The following is a 19,713-nucleotide window of genomic DNA, read 5'->3' on the forward strand; positions in this document are numbered from 1 at the left end:
TTCCTGTTTTCTGCTTCTTTATTAGATGTGGTCTTAGTTTTCTTCCTTATTTTTTAAACAATCTTCATAAGCTCTTTCTATAATGCAGATGTTGTCTTTTATAAATGTTTACTAGGTGAAATAATTACTTTCAAATCAAATTCATTATAAAGAAATACAGTTTATCATTGCAGGATATTCAGCTTAAGATTCTGCAGTTTGAGTTCAACATGACAACTTTACAGAATACCACATCCTCTTCCATCATTTTCCTGCTAACTGGTGTTCCCGGGCTGGAAGCCTTCCATACGTGGATCTCCATTCCCTTCTGCTTTCTCCACATAACTGCTCTCTCAGGAAACAGCCTGATCCTCTTTGCCATTGTCACCCAGCCCAGTCTCCATGAACCCATGTATTATTTCCTCTCTATGCTGTCCACCACTGACCTTGGCCTGTCCATATCCACCCTGGTCACCATGTTGGGTATCTTCTGGTTCGATGCCAGGGAGATCAGCTTTAATGCCTGCTTATCACAGATGTTCTTCATTCAACTTTTCACGGTTATGGAATCCTCAGTGCTGTTGGCCATGGCCTTTGATCGTTTTGTGGCCATCTCTAGTCCTCTTAGATACGCCTCTATCTTAACTGACCTTAAAATAGTACAGATTGGAGTAGCAATCATCACCAGGGGGACACTAATACAGACTCCTTTGGTGTTGCTTCTTAAACGATTGTCCTTCTGCCACAGCCACGTGCTCCACCACTCCTATTGCTTCCACCCTGACATGATGAAGCTCTCGTGCACAGACACCAGGATCAATAGTGCAGTTGGGTTGACAGCCCTGATAACCACTGCTGGAGTGGACTCCATCTTCATTATTTTTTCTTATTTTTTAATCATTAAGACTGTCCTCAGTATTGCATCTCCAGAGGAGAGAAAGAAAGCCTTTAGCACATGTGTCTCACATATTGGGGCTGTTGCTGTATTCTATATTCCATTGATTAGTCTGTCCTTTGTACACAGATTTGGGAAACAGGCTCCACCTTATGTACATACTCTGATTGCCAATGCCTACCTGCTAATCCCCCCTGTGCTAAACCCCATCATCTACAGCGTGAAGACCAAACAGATACGCAGGGCTGTGCTTTAAGTTCTCCAGCCCAGTGCAACAAAAGAATAGATGGGTTTTTCACTTTTTTCTATTTTTTGTTATTGTATAGGTGAGTAAAATGCCATTTATAGAAGTTAAAATGCTGAGACTTATGTTTGGGATAAAAGCTTCTCAAAAGATCACTTTAGCTTTAAGTAAGAAGACCATGAACTAAAAGAAAAATTAAGGCTACATTTATCTATTATTACTTCCTCTGACAACCACAGTGATATTAACATTTATTCATTTGAGATAAAAGATCTTCAATTACTTAGATAACCAAAATGACCCAGTTTGGATTTCAAATGAGGTGTTATTTTATTTGTTTTAAAAAAGAAGGCAGGAATAAAAGTAAAAATAAAAATAAAAAGTGTGTTGACAATAGCCCATTACTGAATTTTATCTCTAAATCTGGCACATGAAATTGGCATTACTTATGGTTATGGAATTGTTCCAAATATTTTTACTTTTTCTCTGCCTCAGACCTCCATAACTTTTTATATAATAGCTAGTGTTACCTTTAACACAAGTTTTACTGCTTTGCCAGTAACCTGAAATTTTTTGGTCAAGTGTTTTTACTTTCTTCCAACTCTTCAGGGACAATTATATTTATAGCATAAGCAGCCTATGAAAAATAACTCTTCTTTTTTTAAATTTAAATTCAGTTAGCAAACATATAGTACATCATTGGTTTCATATGTAGAGTTCAGTAATTCATCGGTTATGCATAATATCCAATGCTTATCACACCATGCGCCTCCTTAATGCCCCATTATCCAGTTACCCCACTGCCCACCTACCTCCCCTCCAGCAACCATCGGTTTTTTCCCCATAGTTAAGGGTCCCTCATGGATGGTCTCCTGCTCTGATGACTTAGCATTTCATTTTCCCTCTCTTCCCCTATGATCCTATGTGTTGGTTCTTATAGTCCTCATATAAGTGAAACCATATGATAATTGTCTTTCTCTGAGTGAGTTTTTTTGCTCAGCATAATACCATTCAGTTCCATCCATGTCGATGTAAATGGTAAGATTTCATCTTTCTCATGGCTGAGTAATATTCAATTGTGTATATATGCCACATCTTCTTTATCCATTCATCTGTCAGTGGACATCTTGGCTCATTCTATAGTTTGACTATTGTGGACATTGCTGCTATAAACATTGGGGTGAAGGTGCCCCTTCAGATCATTACATTTGTATCTTTGGGGTAAATACCTAGTAGTGCAGTTGATGGGTCATAGGGTAGCTCTATTTTTAACTTTCTGAGGAACCTCCATTACTGTTTTCCAGAGTGGCTGTACCAGCTTCTGTTCCCAAAAGAGTGGAAGAGGGTTGCATCCTCATCTGACTTGTTAATTTTAGCCATTCTGACTGGTGCAAAGTGCTATCTCATTGTGGTTTTGATTTGTATTTCCCTGATGCCAAGAAATACTGAGCATTTTTTCATGTTTCATTGGCCATTTGTATGTCTTCTTTGGAGAAATGTCTGTTCATGTCTTCTGTCCATTTCTTGACAGGATTGTTTGTGTTTTGGCGTTGAGTTCGAGAAGTTTTTTATAGACCTTGGATGCTAGCCCTTTATTTGATTTGTCATTTGCAAATATCTTCTCTCATCCTGTCAGTTGTCTTTTGGTTTTATTGTCTGTTTCCCTTGTTGTTAAAAGCTTTTTAACTTGATGAAGTCCCAATAGTTCATTTTTATCCTTGTTTTCCTTGCCTTTTTTTTTTAAGTTTTTATTTATTTATTTGGCAGAAATCACAAGTAGACAGAGAGGCAGGCAGAGAAAGAGGAGGAAGTAGGCTTCTTGCCGAGCAGAGATTTCGATATGAGGCCCGATCCCAGGGTCCTGGGATCACGACCTGAGGCTTTAACCCACTGAGCCACCCAGGCACCCCTCCTTGCCTTTTTCTTGACTAAAATTTTCCACAGCATGGGGATAGAGGGAACATACTTCAGTAGCCAATAATCCATCTATGAAAGGCCCACAGAGAATATCATTCTCAGTGGCAAAAAAACTGGGAGCTTTTCCCCTAAGGTCAGGAACACAACAGGGAAGCCCACTCTCACCACTGTTGTTCAACATAGTAGTAGAAGTCCTGGGCTCATCAATTAGACAACAAAAAGAAATAAAAGGCATTAAAATTTGCAAAGAAGAAGTCAAAATCTCATTCTTTGAGATGACATGATCCTTTATGTGGAAAACCCAAAAGACTCCACCCTAAAATTACTAGAACTCATACAGCCATTCAGCAATGCAGCAGGATATAAAATCAATGTACAGAAATCAGTTGCATTCTATATACTAACAATGAGACAGAAGAAAGAGAAATTAAGGGATCAATCCCATTTACAGTTGTACCAAAAAACATAAAATACCTAGGAATAACCAATCCAATGAGGTAAAGGATATATACTCTAAAAATTATAGAACACTTATGAAAGAAATTGAGGGGGGCACATAGAGATGGAAAAACATTCCATGCTCATGGATTGAAAGAATGAATATTATTAAAATGGCTATGCTACCCAAAGCAATCTACGCATTCATTTCAATCTCTATCAAAATACTACCAGCATTTTTCATGAGCTGAAACAAGCAATCCTAAAATTTATATGACACCAGAAAAAATCCCAAATAGCCAAAGGAATACTGAAAAAGAAAACCAAAAGTGGGGCATCAGAGTGCCAGACTTCGACCTCTATTACAAAGCTGTAATCATCAAGACAGTATGGTACTGTCACATAAACAGACATAGATAAATGGAACAGAATAGAGAACCCAGAAATGGACCTTCAACTCTATAGTCAACTAATCTTTTTTTTTTTTTTTTTAAGATTTTATTTATGGGGCACCTGGGTGGCTCAGTGGGTTAAGCCGCTGCCTTCGGCTCAGGTCATGATCTCAGGGTCCTGGGATCGAGCCCCGCATCGGGCTCTCTGCTCAGCAGGGAGCCTGCTTCCTCCTCTCTCTGCCTGCCTCTCTGCCTACTTGTGATTTCTCTCTGTCAAATAAATAAATAAAATCTTTAAAAAAAAAGATTTTATTTATTTGACAGACAGAGATCGTAAGTAGGCAGAAAGGCAGGCAGAGAGAGAGGAAGGGAAGCAGGCTTCCCACTGAGCAGGGAGCCCAATGCAGGAATCGATCCCAGAACCCTGAGATCATGACCTGAGCCAAAGGCAGAGGCTTTAACTCCCTGAGCCACCCAGGCACCCCTATAGCAACTATTCTTTAACAAAGCAGGAAAGAAAATTCAATGGAATAAAGGATATTCTCTTCAACAAATGATATTGGGAAAATTGGACAGCCACATGTAGATGAATGAAAATAGATCATTTTCTTATACCACACATGAAGATAAACTCAAAATAGATGAAAGACCTAAATGTGAGATAGGAATACATCAAAATCTTAGAGGAGAACACAGGCATCAACCTCTTTGACCTCAGCTGCAGCAACTTCTTGCTAGACATGTCTCCAAAGAAAAATAGCCCTTATTAATTCAGCACAATCTGTATGATTTTTTTCAGAAGTACTAATGTCATGTTTCATGATCAGTAAGTGTTTTTGGTTTTGACAAATATAATCTCATGAGTACCAGGAAACAAAGGCAGAATATTTTAATCTAGTTTGATTTGTGATGCTTTATTGGACTTTCTCTTCAAGGAATATTGAAGTTGGTGTGTTAATATGCTCTAGATAGGAAGAGAGAAATCATACCAGTGGTTAACACTGGTAGTGTTTAATCCAAGGAACTTGATAAACAAGTTTAGGTGGACAGAGGGCACAAAAAGACTACAGAAATAGCAGAGGTAATAACTGCAGGAGGTCGCTTCTTCCTGTATGTCTGTGGGAACAAAGAGGGGAGCTTGAAGTTTGAGAACCTAGAAGCTTGGTGGAAGGTCTTCCTAGAGCTGACACTCAGACGAGAAGGTGTTATCCTGCTGGTTGTAGGATATCAGGAGCTGAGAGGATGGATCACATAGGATCCAAGACCCAAACTGCTGTGAAGGGGCACTGTATAGCTGGAGCTCATGCCTTAGGAGCACAGGAGGCTCTCTCATGGACCTGAGAGTTAGATTCTTGAAAAGCATCCAACTGGTGTCTGGTTCTGATTCTTCCAAGGGAGCATGATGAGATTTTTTTGCTGGGAGTATGGGAAAATATAAAACTAGAAAATGGAACCAGTGATTTTGGCATTGTTGTGTGGCATTGACGGGAATAGCAAGCAAGCATGCTGGGATACTCATCCTTCCAGTAGCTTCCAGTTTCTTTTTAACATATTCTAATGAACAGAAAATAGTAGGAAACCACCTGGCAAATGATAGTCGTGCTTCCTGGTTCCAAGTTTTCTTATCAAAGCAGAGTAGAAAATAGTTATTTTAGAGCTGAGATACAGTATTTCCATAGGTAGCATGGTGGGGTAATATACATGTAACAGAGTTTTTGATATAGTCATGACAAGGGCTCTCTTAGTTGCTCTAATCTGGACTGCTGATCATAATAAAAGTATCTAGTAGTTATAGGCAAGTGCTTCCATAATTCACCACATATTTCTGCATATAATCTTCTGGAATGCACCTAGTTGACAATTTCCAGGAAACATTGGACTTGAACTGTTTGTTACACCAAATGTTCCTACCTGACAAATGTGAAACATTTTTTTCCAATAGAGTCAGAATACATCTTCTCAACATGTAGGGAATATTTTCTGGGCTCAATCTTGTTAGGTCACAAAATGAGTCTTAAGAAAATTACCTGTCAGCTTTGTTAGGGATTCTGAGGCAACTCAGATCTTTTGCCCAGATGCTACTGAGGACATATTTTGTTTCCTTGTGTGGAGGGGAATTACTGTTAAGATTGTATGCCTTCTCTCTTTCCCTCTCACTTTTATTTTTCAATATTTGTGTTTTTGCCTTTAAAAAAAATTTTAATTAGCCTCCACATCCAATGTGGGGTTAGAATCTACAATCCTGAGACCAAGAGTGGTATGCTCTACCAACTGAGCTAGCCAAGGGCCCCAAGATTGTTTCCCTTCTCTTGATCCTGCAGAGACAGGCTGGGTGCTGCTAGCCTCTCATCACTTTTTTTAGAATGGTGCTTCTAGTTCAACTCATGTGCTTTCTCCCAATCCCGCAAAGTCCATCCAGCATTCTTCATGTGCTCACTGGCTATCTGCAAAAAGCTTGCACAGCCTATCCATAGGGGTGCATATAGGGAGTTAGTCACAGAGGATGTATAGTGAGGGGTATGCAGTACTGAGAGTGCCCATGGGTCAGATAAGGGGTCTGAGGTGAAGCATCCCCACTAACTTGTGAGAAGTTTTACCAGTGGAATACAAAGTGGCTAATAGTATCTGTATTTGCATCCCTTCTGTGAGTTCCAAACCCTAGCTGCAATGCTCCCAGCCTCTCCCTGTCCCTAAGTCAGGCAGACCACCTCACTATTCTGGGTGGGTTGAGAAAGACATGGGCCTTTGGTAACATCCTACACAGATGGGAAAACTAGGCACTCCCTCACTATCCTCTTACTTTCCTCTGTGGAAGAGGTGATCTCTCTTGGCACTGAGTTGTGCCATCATGGGGTAGTGTAATGCAGGTAAGGTGAAACTGTTCTTATCTTTTCCAGTGCATCTATTTCCAGATTTTTTGTGCCAGTGGTATGGTGGGACTTCTCCATTGGACTCCTAGACACACACAAAGTTACTCTTGTCTATGGGTGACTATCAAAATCAGTGTTCTTTTGAGGGAAGGTGATAGGATCCACTATCTTGGATAGATCCACTATCTCCACTATCCACTATTGACATTTATAGTCTTGGCCCAGAGCTATATTATCTTTCCAGACCTCTTTCATAATAGTTTGAAGAGGCTGATAGGGCAGCCCACAGAGCATCACAATGTCCATTAAATTGATGCAGTGATGAAACCGAACTAATCAAGTGGGTTGGACGTGACATACACTCCAGAGGGTGGCTGGCAAACCTGCAAAGAGGCAGAATCCTGCCACATTGGTTATAGCTATTAGTGGACCAGGGTTCTGGAACATGCTAGGACATCTCTGTCACCACAAATAGGAAGTTACTGTGTCTTGCTTTCAAGCATGAGAAGGATGCATAATGCTTACCAGGCCACTTTGCCTTCTGAGGCATGCACACTGATTGTGCTTCTCTCCCCATCTCTTTCTGTACATTAGGTGTGGCCTAGCTGATGCTGAGCTTTCCTTGACCACCAAGAGAATTCCCAGACATTATGTATTTTCTGTTAAAGGGTTAGCTTATTGGTGTATATTCCTTCTGAATGAAGATGAAATCTCTAAGTACTCATGGGCCTAAGGACTATGGCTAGTGAAGAAATGAGGCTGTGGTCTGAACTTCCCCTAACATATTCAGACAGTTGTCAGCAACTTTGCTCTTCCCTCCCCTCCCACCACATTCATGTTTCTGGGGCATAATGGAAAGTACTGTAAGATATGCTCATGTATAGCCTGATATGGGGACACTTCCAAAAATATTCTAGACTTAATATTCTGTTACTTAATCTACTGTGTGTTGTGTGTTAGCACAGGTGTGAGTGTGCAGGTGTGGGTGCACATACGTAGGACTATTTTCTGTCAATTCATAGCCACCTGAAATGTTGTCTTTAGAGATATTTCACTGTGTAGTCTTCCATATATTGAATACATTATGTTCATACTTTCATGGCTATTGTTTACATACTATAGACTTACCATATCCAGTTTCAAGAGGAAGGGATGACATATCCTATCGTGGAAAGGGAGGGACAATACATGACTATCTCTTCATCTGGGCACATGGATTCTCTATTTCTCCTGGATGTTGCCAGAGCATTAAAGTATAGACCTGCCTTGGTAGCAGAACTATTCATATTTATTATTTTCACCCTTAAGCAAATTACTCTGTGGCCCAAAATATGCCACAAAGTAGGCCCGGATATGGCCGGTAGGACAGAAGTAAAATGAACATTTCAATAGAACTTGGAGCATCACTTAAATTAGCCTCCTTCATGTATTCTTCTGCATGTATTTAGAACTGCAGTTTCATCACTCAGTGTTATTTTAATGTTCTATCTTTCATAGATTCCTGAAATTTACAGATCACTGAATATACTTACATACCAGTATTACTATTAATTTAATCTTTATTCCAAATATATTTTCTCCTTTTCCTAGAATGAGAATAGTTTGGACATGTGTGCTCTCTTCACCTTCCTCCAGTCTTTTTCCTTCTTTTAAATATAATGAGTTTATTGTGATATAATTCATATATAGTACAATTTTCTCACTTAATATGTAAATATTTAATGATTTTTTTAGTATATTCACTGAGTTTTGCAATTATCATTACAGTAAATTTTAGATCACTTTTATAGTCTACAAATGGAACATCCTACTTGCAGTCTTCTCTTCATACCTTCCATCCCATTCAGCCCAATGCAACCATCCATCCACTTCTGTCTCTGTAGATTTGAGATCTTTTATGTAAATTGAATCATATACTATTTAGTCTTTTGTTATTGGCTGTTTACAATTAGCACAATGTTTTTAAGATTCATCCATTTTGTTTTTTTAAAAAAATTTAAATTCAGTTTAGTTAACATGGTTCACCTCCCCTTCCAATTTACCCAAATTCCCTACTCCTCTCTAACGCCCCTTGTCCTCCATGCTATTAACATGTAGTGTATTATTAGTTTCAGGGGTAGAATTAAGTGATTCATTGGTTGTAGATAACACCCAGTGCTCATTACATCAAGAGCTCTCCTTAATGCCTACCACCCAGTTACCACCCCTCCTCACCACCTCCCCTCCAGCAACCTCCAGTTTGTTCCCTATAGTTGAGAGTCTCTTATGGTTTCCCTCCCTCTCTGTTTTTATTTTTTATTTTGCCTTCTCTTATGTTCCTCTGTTTCTTAAATTGCACATATGAATGAAATCTTACGGCATTTGTTTTTCTCTGACTGACTTATTTTGCTTAGCTTTATACCCTCTAGCTCCATCCACATAGTTGCAAATGGCCAGATTTCATTCTTTCTGATGGTTGAGTAATATTCCATTGTGTATATATTTGGACTTCTTTCATATTTTGGCTGTTGTGGACATTGCTGCTATAAACATTGGGATGCATGTGCCCCTTTGAATTACTATTTTTGTAACCTTTGGATAAATATATGATAGTGCAATTGTTGGGTGGTTCTAGTTTTAAATATTTGAGGACCGTACCTACTGTCTTCCAGAGCTGACTCCTGTGCATTGATTTTATATCCTGTGACTTTGCTGAATCCTGCATCAGTTCTAGCAATTTTTTGGTGGATGTTTCTATAGGTCTTCTACATGGAGTATCATGTCAAGAGTATCATGAAGAGTGAGAGTTTGACTTCTTTGCTGATTTGGATACCTTTTATTTCTTTCTATTGTCTGATTGCTGAGGCTAGGGATTTCTAGTACTTTGTTGAACAACAGTGGTGAGAGTGGACATGCCTGCTGTGTTTCTGACCTTAGGGGAAAAACTCAATTTTTCCCCATTGAAGATGATATTTTTTGTGGATCTCCTATATATGGCTTTTATGATGTTGGGGTAGTCTCCTTATATTCCTCAATGGTGGAAGGCTTTTAATCAAGAAAGGAAGCTGTATTTTGTAAAATGCTTTTTCTACATATATTGAGAAGACCATATGGTTATTGTGCTGTATTTTATTGATGTGGTGTAACACATTGTTTGGTTTTATGTTTTTTTTGTTTTTTGTTTTTTTAGATTTTATTTATTTATTTGACACAGAGAGAGAAAGAGAGTGAGCGAGTGAGCAGGAACAGGAGGAGGTTTGGAGGGGGAGGGAGAACCAGACTCCCTGCTGAGCAGGGAGTCCAATGTGGGATCGGTCCCAGGACCCTGAGATCATGACCTGAGCTGAAGGCAGACACTTAACCACCTGAGCCAGCCAGGTGCCCCTGATTTTATGTATTTTGAATCATGCCTATATCCCAGGAATAAATCCCACTTCGTCAAGGTGAATAATCCTTTTAATGTATTGTTGGATCCTCCTAGCTAGTATCTTGGTGAGACGTTTTGCATCTATATTCATCAGGCATTTTGGTCTGTAATTCTCCTTCTTGCGGGGGGGGTCTTTTTCTGGTTTTGGGATCAAGGTAATGATGGCCTTATAAAAGGAGTTTGGAAGTTTTCCTTCCATTTCTATTTTTTGGAACATTTTCAGAAGAATAGGTCTAAACTCTTTTTAAATTTGGCAGATTTCCCCTGGGAAGCTGTCTGACCCTGGAATCTTGTTTTTTGGGAGATTTTTGATGACTGCTTCAATTTCCTTGCTGGTTATGAATCTGTTAAGGTTTTCTATTTCTTCCTGTTTCAGTTTTGGTAGTTTCTATGTTTCTAGGAATGCATCCATTTCTTCGAGATTGTCTAATTTGTTGACATAAAATTTGCTCATGTTATTCTCTTATAATTATATTTCTGCAGTGTTGGCTCCTATTTCATTCATAATTTTATTTGGGTTATTTCTCTTTTCTTTTTGGTAAGTTTGGCTTAGAGTTTATCAATCTTATTAATTCTTTCAAAGAACCAGCTCCAAAGTTCATTGATCTATTCTCTTGTTTTTTTGATTCCTATGTCATTGCTTTAAGCTCTAATCTTTATTATTTCTCTTCTCTAGCTGGGTTTAGCTTTATTTGCTATTCTTTCCCCAGCTCCTTTAGGTGTAAGTTTAGGTTATGTTTTGAGGCTTTCCTTCTTTCTACAGAAAGGCCGTTATTGCTTTATACTTACCTCTTCGGACTGTCTTTGGCACATCCCGAAGGTTCTGAACTGTTGTGTTTTCATATTCATTTGCTTCCATATATTTTTTAACTCTTTAATTTCCTGATTAATCCATTCATTCTTTCATAGGATATTCTTTAGCTTACATGTATTCATGGTCTCTCCAAATTTTTTCTTGAGGTTGACTTCAAGTTTCGTAGCATTGTGGTCTGAAAATATGCATGGTATGATCTCAGTATTTTTATTCTGATTGGGACCTGATTTGTGACCCAGTATGTGATCTATTCTGCAGAGTGTTCCTTATGCACTTGCGAAGAATGTGTATTCTACTGCTTTAGGATGAGATGCTTTGAATATATCTGTACAGTCCCTGTGCTCCAGCACGTCATTCAAAGCCCTCGTTACCTTGTTGATGTTCTGCTTGGATGATCTGTCTGTTGCTGTAAGTGGGATGTTAAATTCCTCTACTATTATTTTATTATTATCAATGAGTCTCCTTAATTTTTTTTATTAAGTGGTTTATATATTTGGCTGTTCCCAAGTTAAGGCTATAAATATTTATAATAGATAGATCTTGTTGTATAACCCCCTTTTTATGATATAGTGTCCTTAGTGTCCTTCTTCAGCTCTTAATACAGTCTTTGGTTTAAAATCTAGTTGTCTGATAAGGATGGCTACTCCAGCTTTTTTTTTTTTTAAGGTCCATAAGCATGATGAGTGGTTTTCCACCACTACTTTCAATCTGATTTGTCTTTGAGTCTAAAATAAGCTTCTTGTAGACATCATATCTATGGGTCTTTTTTAAAAATCCATTCTGATACCTTCTGTCTTTTGATTAGACCATTGAGTCCACTTACATTCAGAGTAATTATTGAAAGATATGAATTTTGTGCCATCGTATTACCCATAAAGTAACTGTTCCTCTCTGATCTTTGTTACTTTATTTATTTATTTATTTATTAAAATTTTTTTTTGATTTATTTATTTTCAGAAAAACATTATTCATTATTTTTCACCACACCCAGTGCTCCATGCAAGCCGTGCCCTCTATAATACCCACCACCTGGTACCCCAACCTCCTACCCCGCCGCCACTTCAAACCCCTCAGATTGTTTTTCAGAGTCCATAGTCTCTCATGGTTCACCTCCCCTTCCAATTTACCCAAATTCCCTACTCCTCTCTAATGCCCCTTGTCCTCCATGTTATTTGTTATGCTCCACAAATAAGTGAAACCATATGATAATTGATTCTCTCTGCTTGACTTATTTCACTCAGCATAATCTCTTCCAGTCCCGTCCAATGGCCACAGTCACCAAACTATGGAAAGAACCAAGATGCCCTTCAACGGATGAATGGATAAGGAAGATGTGGTCCATATACACTATGGAGTATTTTGCCTCCATCAGAAAGGATGATCTTTGTTACTTTTGGGCTCTCTCTCCATTCAAAGGATTCCTTTCTTGCAGGGATGGTTTAGTGTTCATGAATTTCTTTAGTTTTGTTTGTTCTGGAAACTCTTCATTTCTTCTTCTATTCTTTGTAATTTGCAGTCTTCACTACAATATGTTGAAGTGTTGACCTATTTTTGTTGATTTTGAAGTGGGTTCTTTGTGCCTCCTAGACTTTTAAAAAATGTATATGTTTTTTAATACTCTAATTAATTTTTAGTAGTCCAATCATTATTATTATTATTTCTTTTGCTTGATTTAAGACCAGTTTGCTTTTATTTAAATTGGATGCTTAGGTAATTTATTTGAGATATTTTCTTTTTCAATATAGGCATTATGGCTATAAATTTTCCTCTAAGCATTCTTTAGCTTCACCTCATAATTTTGGTATATTGTGCCTTTATTTTCATTCATCTTAATGTATTTACTAATTCCTTCTGTGATTTCTTTTTTTTTTTTAAGATTTTATTTATTTGACAGAGAGAGACACAGTGAGAGAGGGAACACAAGCTGGGGGGATGGGGGTGGAAGAAGCAGGCTTCCTGCCAAGCAGGGAGCCAGATGTGAGGCTTAATCCCAGGACTCTGGGGTCATGCCCTGAGCCTAAGGCAGTCACTTAATGACTGAGGCACCCATGCACCCCACTTTTGTGATTTCTTTTTTTACCCATTGATTAGGAGTATATTGTTTAATTTGCTAATATTTGTGAACTTTCAAATTTTTATTATTGATTTATAATATAATTCCCTTAGAACCCACTTCTCTTGGAGTTAATCTCCTGATTTACCTGCCTAGAATGGTGGAATAGCATATGCCTTTTCAGCTTGCCTCTATTATCTTGAGTCTTGTTCCTTATGATAGAGGTAAGGAAAGGCTGATTTGAAGCCCCAGTGTTCTCTGACTGCCATGCCTGGAATAGAGCTTCTGCCATATGAGTAATGCTGGGTGCATGAAAACAGCCACTGACCTCTTGATTGTACTCACCTGGAATTTAGCTTCCACACATGAGCTACAGTAGGAAGAATGAAGAATATGGTGATTTTCCCTTTCTGGAAGATCTCATAGCCTTATGCTAAGAGCTTGTGGGGGATGATGGTGGGGAGGGGGCTAGGGAACAAAGCCCCATGTTCTTGGCTACACCTATCTGGAGTAGCTGTCAATAAACTGCACTGTGGAGGAAGAGAGGGGTGAATGTTTGCTCTGATTCAAGTGCCACAGACTTCCATTATTCTTTTTTAAAAAAAATTAATTAATTTTTTAAAAAAGTAGGCTCCACACCCAGTACCAGTTCAGAACTGAGCTGAGGTCAAGAGTTGGACAATAAATTAAGCCAGCCAGGTGCCCCAGACTCCTACTGTTCTTACAGTAATTTAATAGATTTTCTTAAATAGTGGTTTTGCTTTTGCTGTATGAACTTAGGGAAATTTTCAGAGAATTTAAATGTTTGTGCCTATGTCTATATAAATTTTTACCGTTTATTCTTGTTTCCCTAAGGGAGAGTGTCCACAAATCTCTCATGACACCATTCTGAAAGTTGACCTCTCCAGTTCTTAACTTTACAGTTTAAACAACATGTTGTGATAGTTTTCTGATCATCTCAGGTTAGACTAAATGTTGTTCTTACAAATTCTATTAATCCTTTTGCTTATATCCATATGTTGTAACATATCACATAGTATATCAGATTTTGATTGGTTGCTTTCTTACCTACATAGTTCACTATTATGACAATATCTTCTTGTTTGTCTCTGCCACCCTATCATATTGTGCAGTGTCTAACAATAGTAGATAAAAATGAAAGAATGAACCAATGGTGATCAAGATGTGGGAAGAATAATAGCTTAATTAGGGTTTAATTGATGATTAAACAAAACTTAATAATTATTATGTATACTTTAAGAAAACAAAATGAGACAGAAAGATATGAGTTACTGTTTTAAGCATGACTTTGGAGGCTTGGTCTAATGGGCAAAGTGTTCATTTTAGCCATTGTCATTCATGCTTTCCAAATTTTATATCATGATATATGGTACCCATTATATTACTATATTTTATTGCTTATTTCTAAAGAGTAGCTTAGTAATAGTTCTATTGAAAATAAAAAAATTCTGTCAAACTGCATCTCCTACCCAGCTACCTAGTTTTTTTGGTTTTAGGCCACTGATAGATGAATGTATGTTGATTAAATGTTAGGTCTTGGAAGTGATTATTATGGAGTAGATATTACTAGAGAGATATTAGAGTCAGAGCTCAGATTCTTTGGCAAAAAGGACTTTTTTAATGGCCCTACGGATCTGCGTGGTCTTCACACTATAAATAATGGGATTCATCACTGGTGGAATAAGCAAGTACACATTGGCCATAAGAGTGTGTACGTAAGGAGGTGCCTTTTTCCCAAACCTATGGACAAAGCACAAGCTAATTAGAGGAATGTAGAAGATGGCAACAGCACCTATGTGGGAGATACAAGTGCTGAAGGCTTTATGCCTCTCTTCTGGGGAAGCAATGCTTAGGATGGTCTTAATAATCAGAGTGTAGGAGAGAAGAATAAAGATGGAGTCCACTCCTGCAGTAACTATTAGGGCAGTAAGTCCTAAAACACTGTTGATCTTATTGTCAGAACATGACAGCTGGATTATATCAGGATGGAAACAATAAGAATGATGAAGCACGTAGTTTTGGCAGAAGGATAAACGTTTAAGAAGCAGGACCAGAGGCATTAGGATCACTATCCCCCTCATAAGGATGGCAAACCACACTTTGACAATTCTGGAATCAGTCAGGATGGCAGCATATCTTAGTGGGTTGCAAATGGCAATGTAGCGGTCAAAGGCCATTGCCAAGAGCACTGAAGACTCCACAACAGTAAAGAGTTGAATGAAAAATGTCTGGGCAACACAGGCATGGAAACTAATCTGTCTTGCACTGAACCAGAATATGCCCAGTGTAGTGACCAGTGTTGAAATACACAAGCCCAAGTCAGTGGTTGAGAGCATAGAGAGGAAATAGTACATAGGTTCATGGAGACTTGACTCAGTGATGATGACAAACAGAGTTATACCATTCCCAGAGAGGGCAGTCATGTAAAGACAGCAGAAGGGGATGGAGATCCAGGTGTGGGCAGCTTCAAGTCCTGGAACTCCCGTCAGAAAAAATGTCAGAGAAGTGGAAGTGATGTTAGGAAAAGACGACATGATTACTTTGGAGGAATAATTCTTTTAAAATAAAATATCCTAGAGGGAGAAATGGAAATTAGAGATTATTCTTAAGACTTTATCCTTTCTTTTTGCTTCTCAGTTAAAATCATTTTTTCTTCCTTTCTTTCTTTCTTTCTTTCTTCCCTCTATTGAACTTCCCTCCATGATTCATATTTCCTAATTCACAAAAGAGAATAGGTTTTTTTTTTAACCTCAGCAGTATTTTTTGTCATCTTCCACTTTAATCCAATGCATTTTCTTTCCCCTCCTCCCTGTACTTCCTACATAGAGAATTGTAACAATATAATCTGAACACGTCAAGAATTTAATGGATATCTCAAAGTAATAGTAATTTTTAAAAGTAAGATTTATTATTTAATAAAGAATATACATATTTTTGAGTATTTGTGTTGATACTAGTGCATTATCATGGAACTTTATCATACACGTTAAAGACATGTAATCTTTTCAGGAAATAATTTGAGACATCAGGTCAAAATAGCCTATTCATTATTTCTTGGTCAGTAGATCTTATCCTTTTTGCTAAGGTTGTTTCTAGTCTGGGGTTACATTTCTGGTATTGATTTTTAATTTTCTTATCTGTTATCACTGTAGTGTTGACACATAATTGTTACAGAAGATTTTCCTTAGCATTGTTTTCAGCAGTTAGTGCCTTTCAGAGACAACTGTATTAAACTTCTAGGCTAAGAGTGAACTGTGTGTACAGAGGCCAGATATTAGATACTTCCATCTGCAGGCTAGTGTTGCTGCAATCATTGCCATCAAAGTAAATACACATGTGAGCTTTCAGCTCCACTGTTAGGTATTATCTGAAATGAGACTTATTATTAGGTAGATGAGGTCATGGGTAACTTTTCTTCTCCTTCCTTTCTTCTTTCCCTATGTTGTCTTAACTCTTTTATGATCTAGTCCCCATAATATACTGGAAAGTCTTGCTGGGATGTTCACTAAGCTAATATGGTAGTGCTCTGAATACCCTAAACTGTCTACTCTTTGGCTTCTCAAAGACTGGAAAGTAGCCATTGGCTGGAATCCCATTGGTCTTTCATAGAATTTGGAGCCACTATGCCTCCAACCACTTGATTTGGAGAATATACTCCTACATTTGTATTATACATACACAATTTTACCTCTTAGTTATTGAAACACTCCAGTTCCAAATATTAATTTGTGATACCTCTTGTGACTACCTGTTGTATTGTGGACTACTGATTTTTAAATCTCTAGCTACTATTTCTATCTAGTCCCAGCTTTATTCCTGCTCTCACAGGCTACTGAGATGCTAACATACCTTTTATCTGAGGCTGCTCAGTTTGGGTTCATTCACAAAAGGCACATGTCCTTGGTCTTGTCAGTTAAAGTTGATATTAAGAATGACTAAATTAGATAATCTTCACTATTTTTTTTCTTATTCTGTGTAGTTGTAGTTTAAAAAAATTATAGAAACAAGCTTGTGGGCACTACTTAATATCTTTAAGTATTTGAGAGATTATGGATAGGGCCTCATGGAGAAATTTCAATTGTGTACTGTAGTCATTATGGAATAGTTACTATGCAGATTATAAGATGATTAATTCCATAATTATTTGACTGAAAAGTGTATTAAGTGGAATGAAATCAATTTCTCAGTTTTCTGGCATCATTCAAAAATAAATATGCAAAAATAAAAATAAAAATCCTTATGTATCAGGTAATTCTCAAAGATGAGTTTTAAGGTTTTTTTTATATATAGAAGGATAGTGGAATTATTAGGAAAAAATGCCCTTATGTCTAGAATCATCAATACAAATTTAAGTAGATTTAATTTAAATAAAATAAATACTCAAGAAAGTTAGTATTTAAAACCAGTGTCCCTGAGTGTTCTGTAGTTCCTTGAATACAGATCCTTTACCTCTTTGGTTAGGTTTATTCCCAGGTATCTTATGGTTCTTGGTGCTACAGTAAATGGAATCGATTCTCTAATTTCCCTTTCTGTATTTTCATTGTTAGTGTATAAGAAAGCCACTGATTTCTGTACATTGACTTTGTATCCTGCCACATTGCTGGATTGCTGTATGAGTTCTAGGGTTTTCCATATAAAGAATCATGTCATCTGTGAAGAGAGAGAGTTTGACTTCTTTATTGCCAATTTGGATACCTTTTATTTCTCTTTGTTGTCTGATTGCTGTTGCTAGGACTTCTAATACTATGCTGAACAAGAGTGGTGAGAGTGGGCATCCTTCTCGTGTTCCTGATCTCAAAGGGAAGGCTGCAAGCTTTTTCCCATTGAGGATGATATTTGCTGTGGGTCTTTCATAGATAGATTTGATGAAGTTCAGGAATGTTCCCTCTATCCCTATACTTTGAAGCATTTTAATCAGGAACGGATGTTGGATTTTGTCAAATGCTTTTTCTGCATCAATTGAGAGGACCATATGGTACTTCTCTCTTCTCATATTAATTTGTTCTATCACATTGATTGATTTGCAAATGTTGAACCATCCTTGTAGCCCAGGGATGAATCCCTCCTGGTCATGGGGGATAATCTTTTTAATGTGCTGTTGGATCCTGTTTGCTAGCATCTTGTTGAGAATCTTCACGTCCATATTCATCAATGATATTGGTCTGATATCCAAAATCCAATAGAACAATGATATTGGTCCTTTTTGGTAGGGTCCTTGCCTGGTTTGGGGATCAGGGTAATGCTGGCTTCATAGAAAGAGTCTGGAAGTTTTCCTTCTGCTTCAATTTTTTGAAACAGCTTCAGGAGAATAGGTGTTATTTCTTCTTTGAAAGTTTGGTAGAATTCACCAGGGAATCCATCAGGTCCTGAGCTCTTGGTTTTTGAAAGGTTTTTGATCACTGCTTCAATCTCGTTACTAGATATCAGTCTATTCAGGTTGTCGATTTCTTCCTGGTTCAATTTTGGGAGTTTATAGTTTTCCAGGAATGCATCCATTTCATCTAGGTTGCTAAGCTTATTGGCATATAACTGTTGATAATAACTTCTGATGATTGTTTCGACTTCCTTGGTGTTCATTGTGATCTCTCCCTTTTCATTCATAATCTTATGAATTTGGGCTTTCTCCCTTTTCTTTTGGATTAGTGTGGCCAATAGTTTATCGATCTTATTGATTTTTTCAAAAAACCAGCTCCCAGTTTCATTGATACGTTCTCCTGTATCTCTGGTTTCTACCTCATTGATCTCAGCTCTAATCTTGATGATTTCCCTTCTTATGTGTGGAGTTGGTTTGATTTGTTGTTGATTCTCCAGTTCTTTGAGGTGTAGAGACAGCTGCTGTGTTCTGGATTTTTCAATTTTTTTGAGAGAGGCTTGGATGGCTATGTATTTCCCCCTTAGGACCACCTTGGCTGTATCCCATAGGTTTTGGACTGAAGTGTCTTCATTTGCATTGGTTTCCATGAATTGTTTCAGTTCTTCTTTGATCTCCTGGTTGATCCAAGCATTCTTAAGCAAGGTGTTCTTAGCTTCCAAGTGTTTGAGTTCCTTCTGGACTTTTCCTTGTGATTGAGCTCCAGTTTCAAAGTATTGTGATCTGAGAATATGCAGGGAATAATCTCAGTCTTTTGGTATTGGTTGAGACCTAATTTGTGACCCAGTGCACTTGAGAAGAATTGAAGAAGACACAAGAAGATGGAAGACCATTCCATGTTCTTGGATTGGAAGAATAAGCATTGTTAAAATGTCTATACTGCCTAGAGCAATCTATACTTTTAATGCCATTCCAATCAAAACTCCACCAGTATTCTTCAAAGAGCTGGAGCAAATAATCCAAAAATTTGTATGGAATCAGAAGAGACCCCAAATAACTAAGGAAATGTTGAAAAACAAAAATAAAACTGGGGGAATCACGTTACCGGATTTCAAGCTTTACTACAAAGCTGTGATCACCAAGACAGCATGGTACTGGCATAAAAACAGACACATAGACCAGTGGAACAGAGTAGAGAGCCCAGATATGGACCCTCAACTCTATGGGCAAATAATCTTCGACAAAACAGGAAAAAATATACAGTAGAAAAAAGACAGTCTCTTCAAGAAATGGTGCTGGGAAAACTGGGCATCTATATGTAGAAGAATGAAACTTGGCCATTCTCTTACACCGTACACAAAGATAAACTCAAA

At 37.8% G+C, this 19,713-nt stretch overlaps 2 protein-coding genes across 2 annotated transcripts; one reads left to right on the top strand and one right to left on the bottom strand.

The window, feature by feature from the left end:
- The first annotated feature begins 209 nt into the window (after positions 1-209).
- Positions 210-1,130, top strand: LOC122914108 (olfactory receptor 51F2-like). Its single transcript, XM_044260744.1, has one exon. The coding sequence runs from the start codon at positions 210-212 to the stop codon at positions 1,128-1,130; it is 921 nt and encodes a 306-aa protein (XP_044116679.1).
- Positions 1,131-14,612: 13,482 nt separating this feature from the next.
- LOC122914109 (olfactory receptor 51F2-like) lies at positions 14,613-15,563 on the bottom strand. The gene has a single exon (XM_044260745.1). The coding sequence runs from the start codon at positions 15,561-15,563 to the stop codon at positions 14,613-14,615; it is 951 nt and encodes a 316-aa protein (XP_044116680.1).
- Between the last annotated feature and the right edge of the window lie 4,150 nt (positions 15,564-19,713).

Source organism: Neovison vison, chromosome 7, assembly GCF_020171115.1.
Source record: "Neovison vison isolate M4711 chromosome 7, ASM_NN_V1, whole genome shotgun sequence".
Lineage (NCBI taxonomy): Eukaryota > Metazoa > Chordata > Mammalia > Carnivora > Mustelidae > Neogale > Neogale vison.

Coding starts and splice junctions, on each gene's coding strand:
- LOC122914108 (XM_044260744.1), top strand. CDS start 210: ATGACAACTTTACAGAATACCACATCCTCTTCCATCATTTTCCTGCTA.
- LOC122914109 (XM_044260745.1), bottom strand. CDS start 15,563: ATGTCGTCTTTTCCTAACATCACTTCCACTTCTCTGACATTTTTTCTG.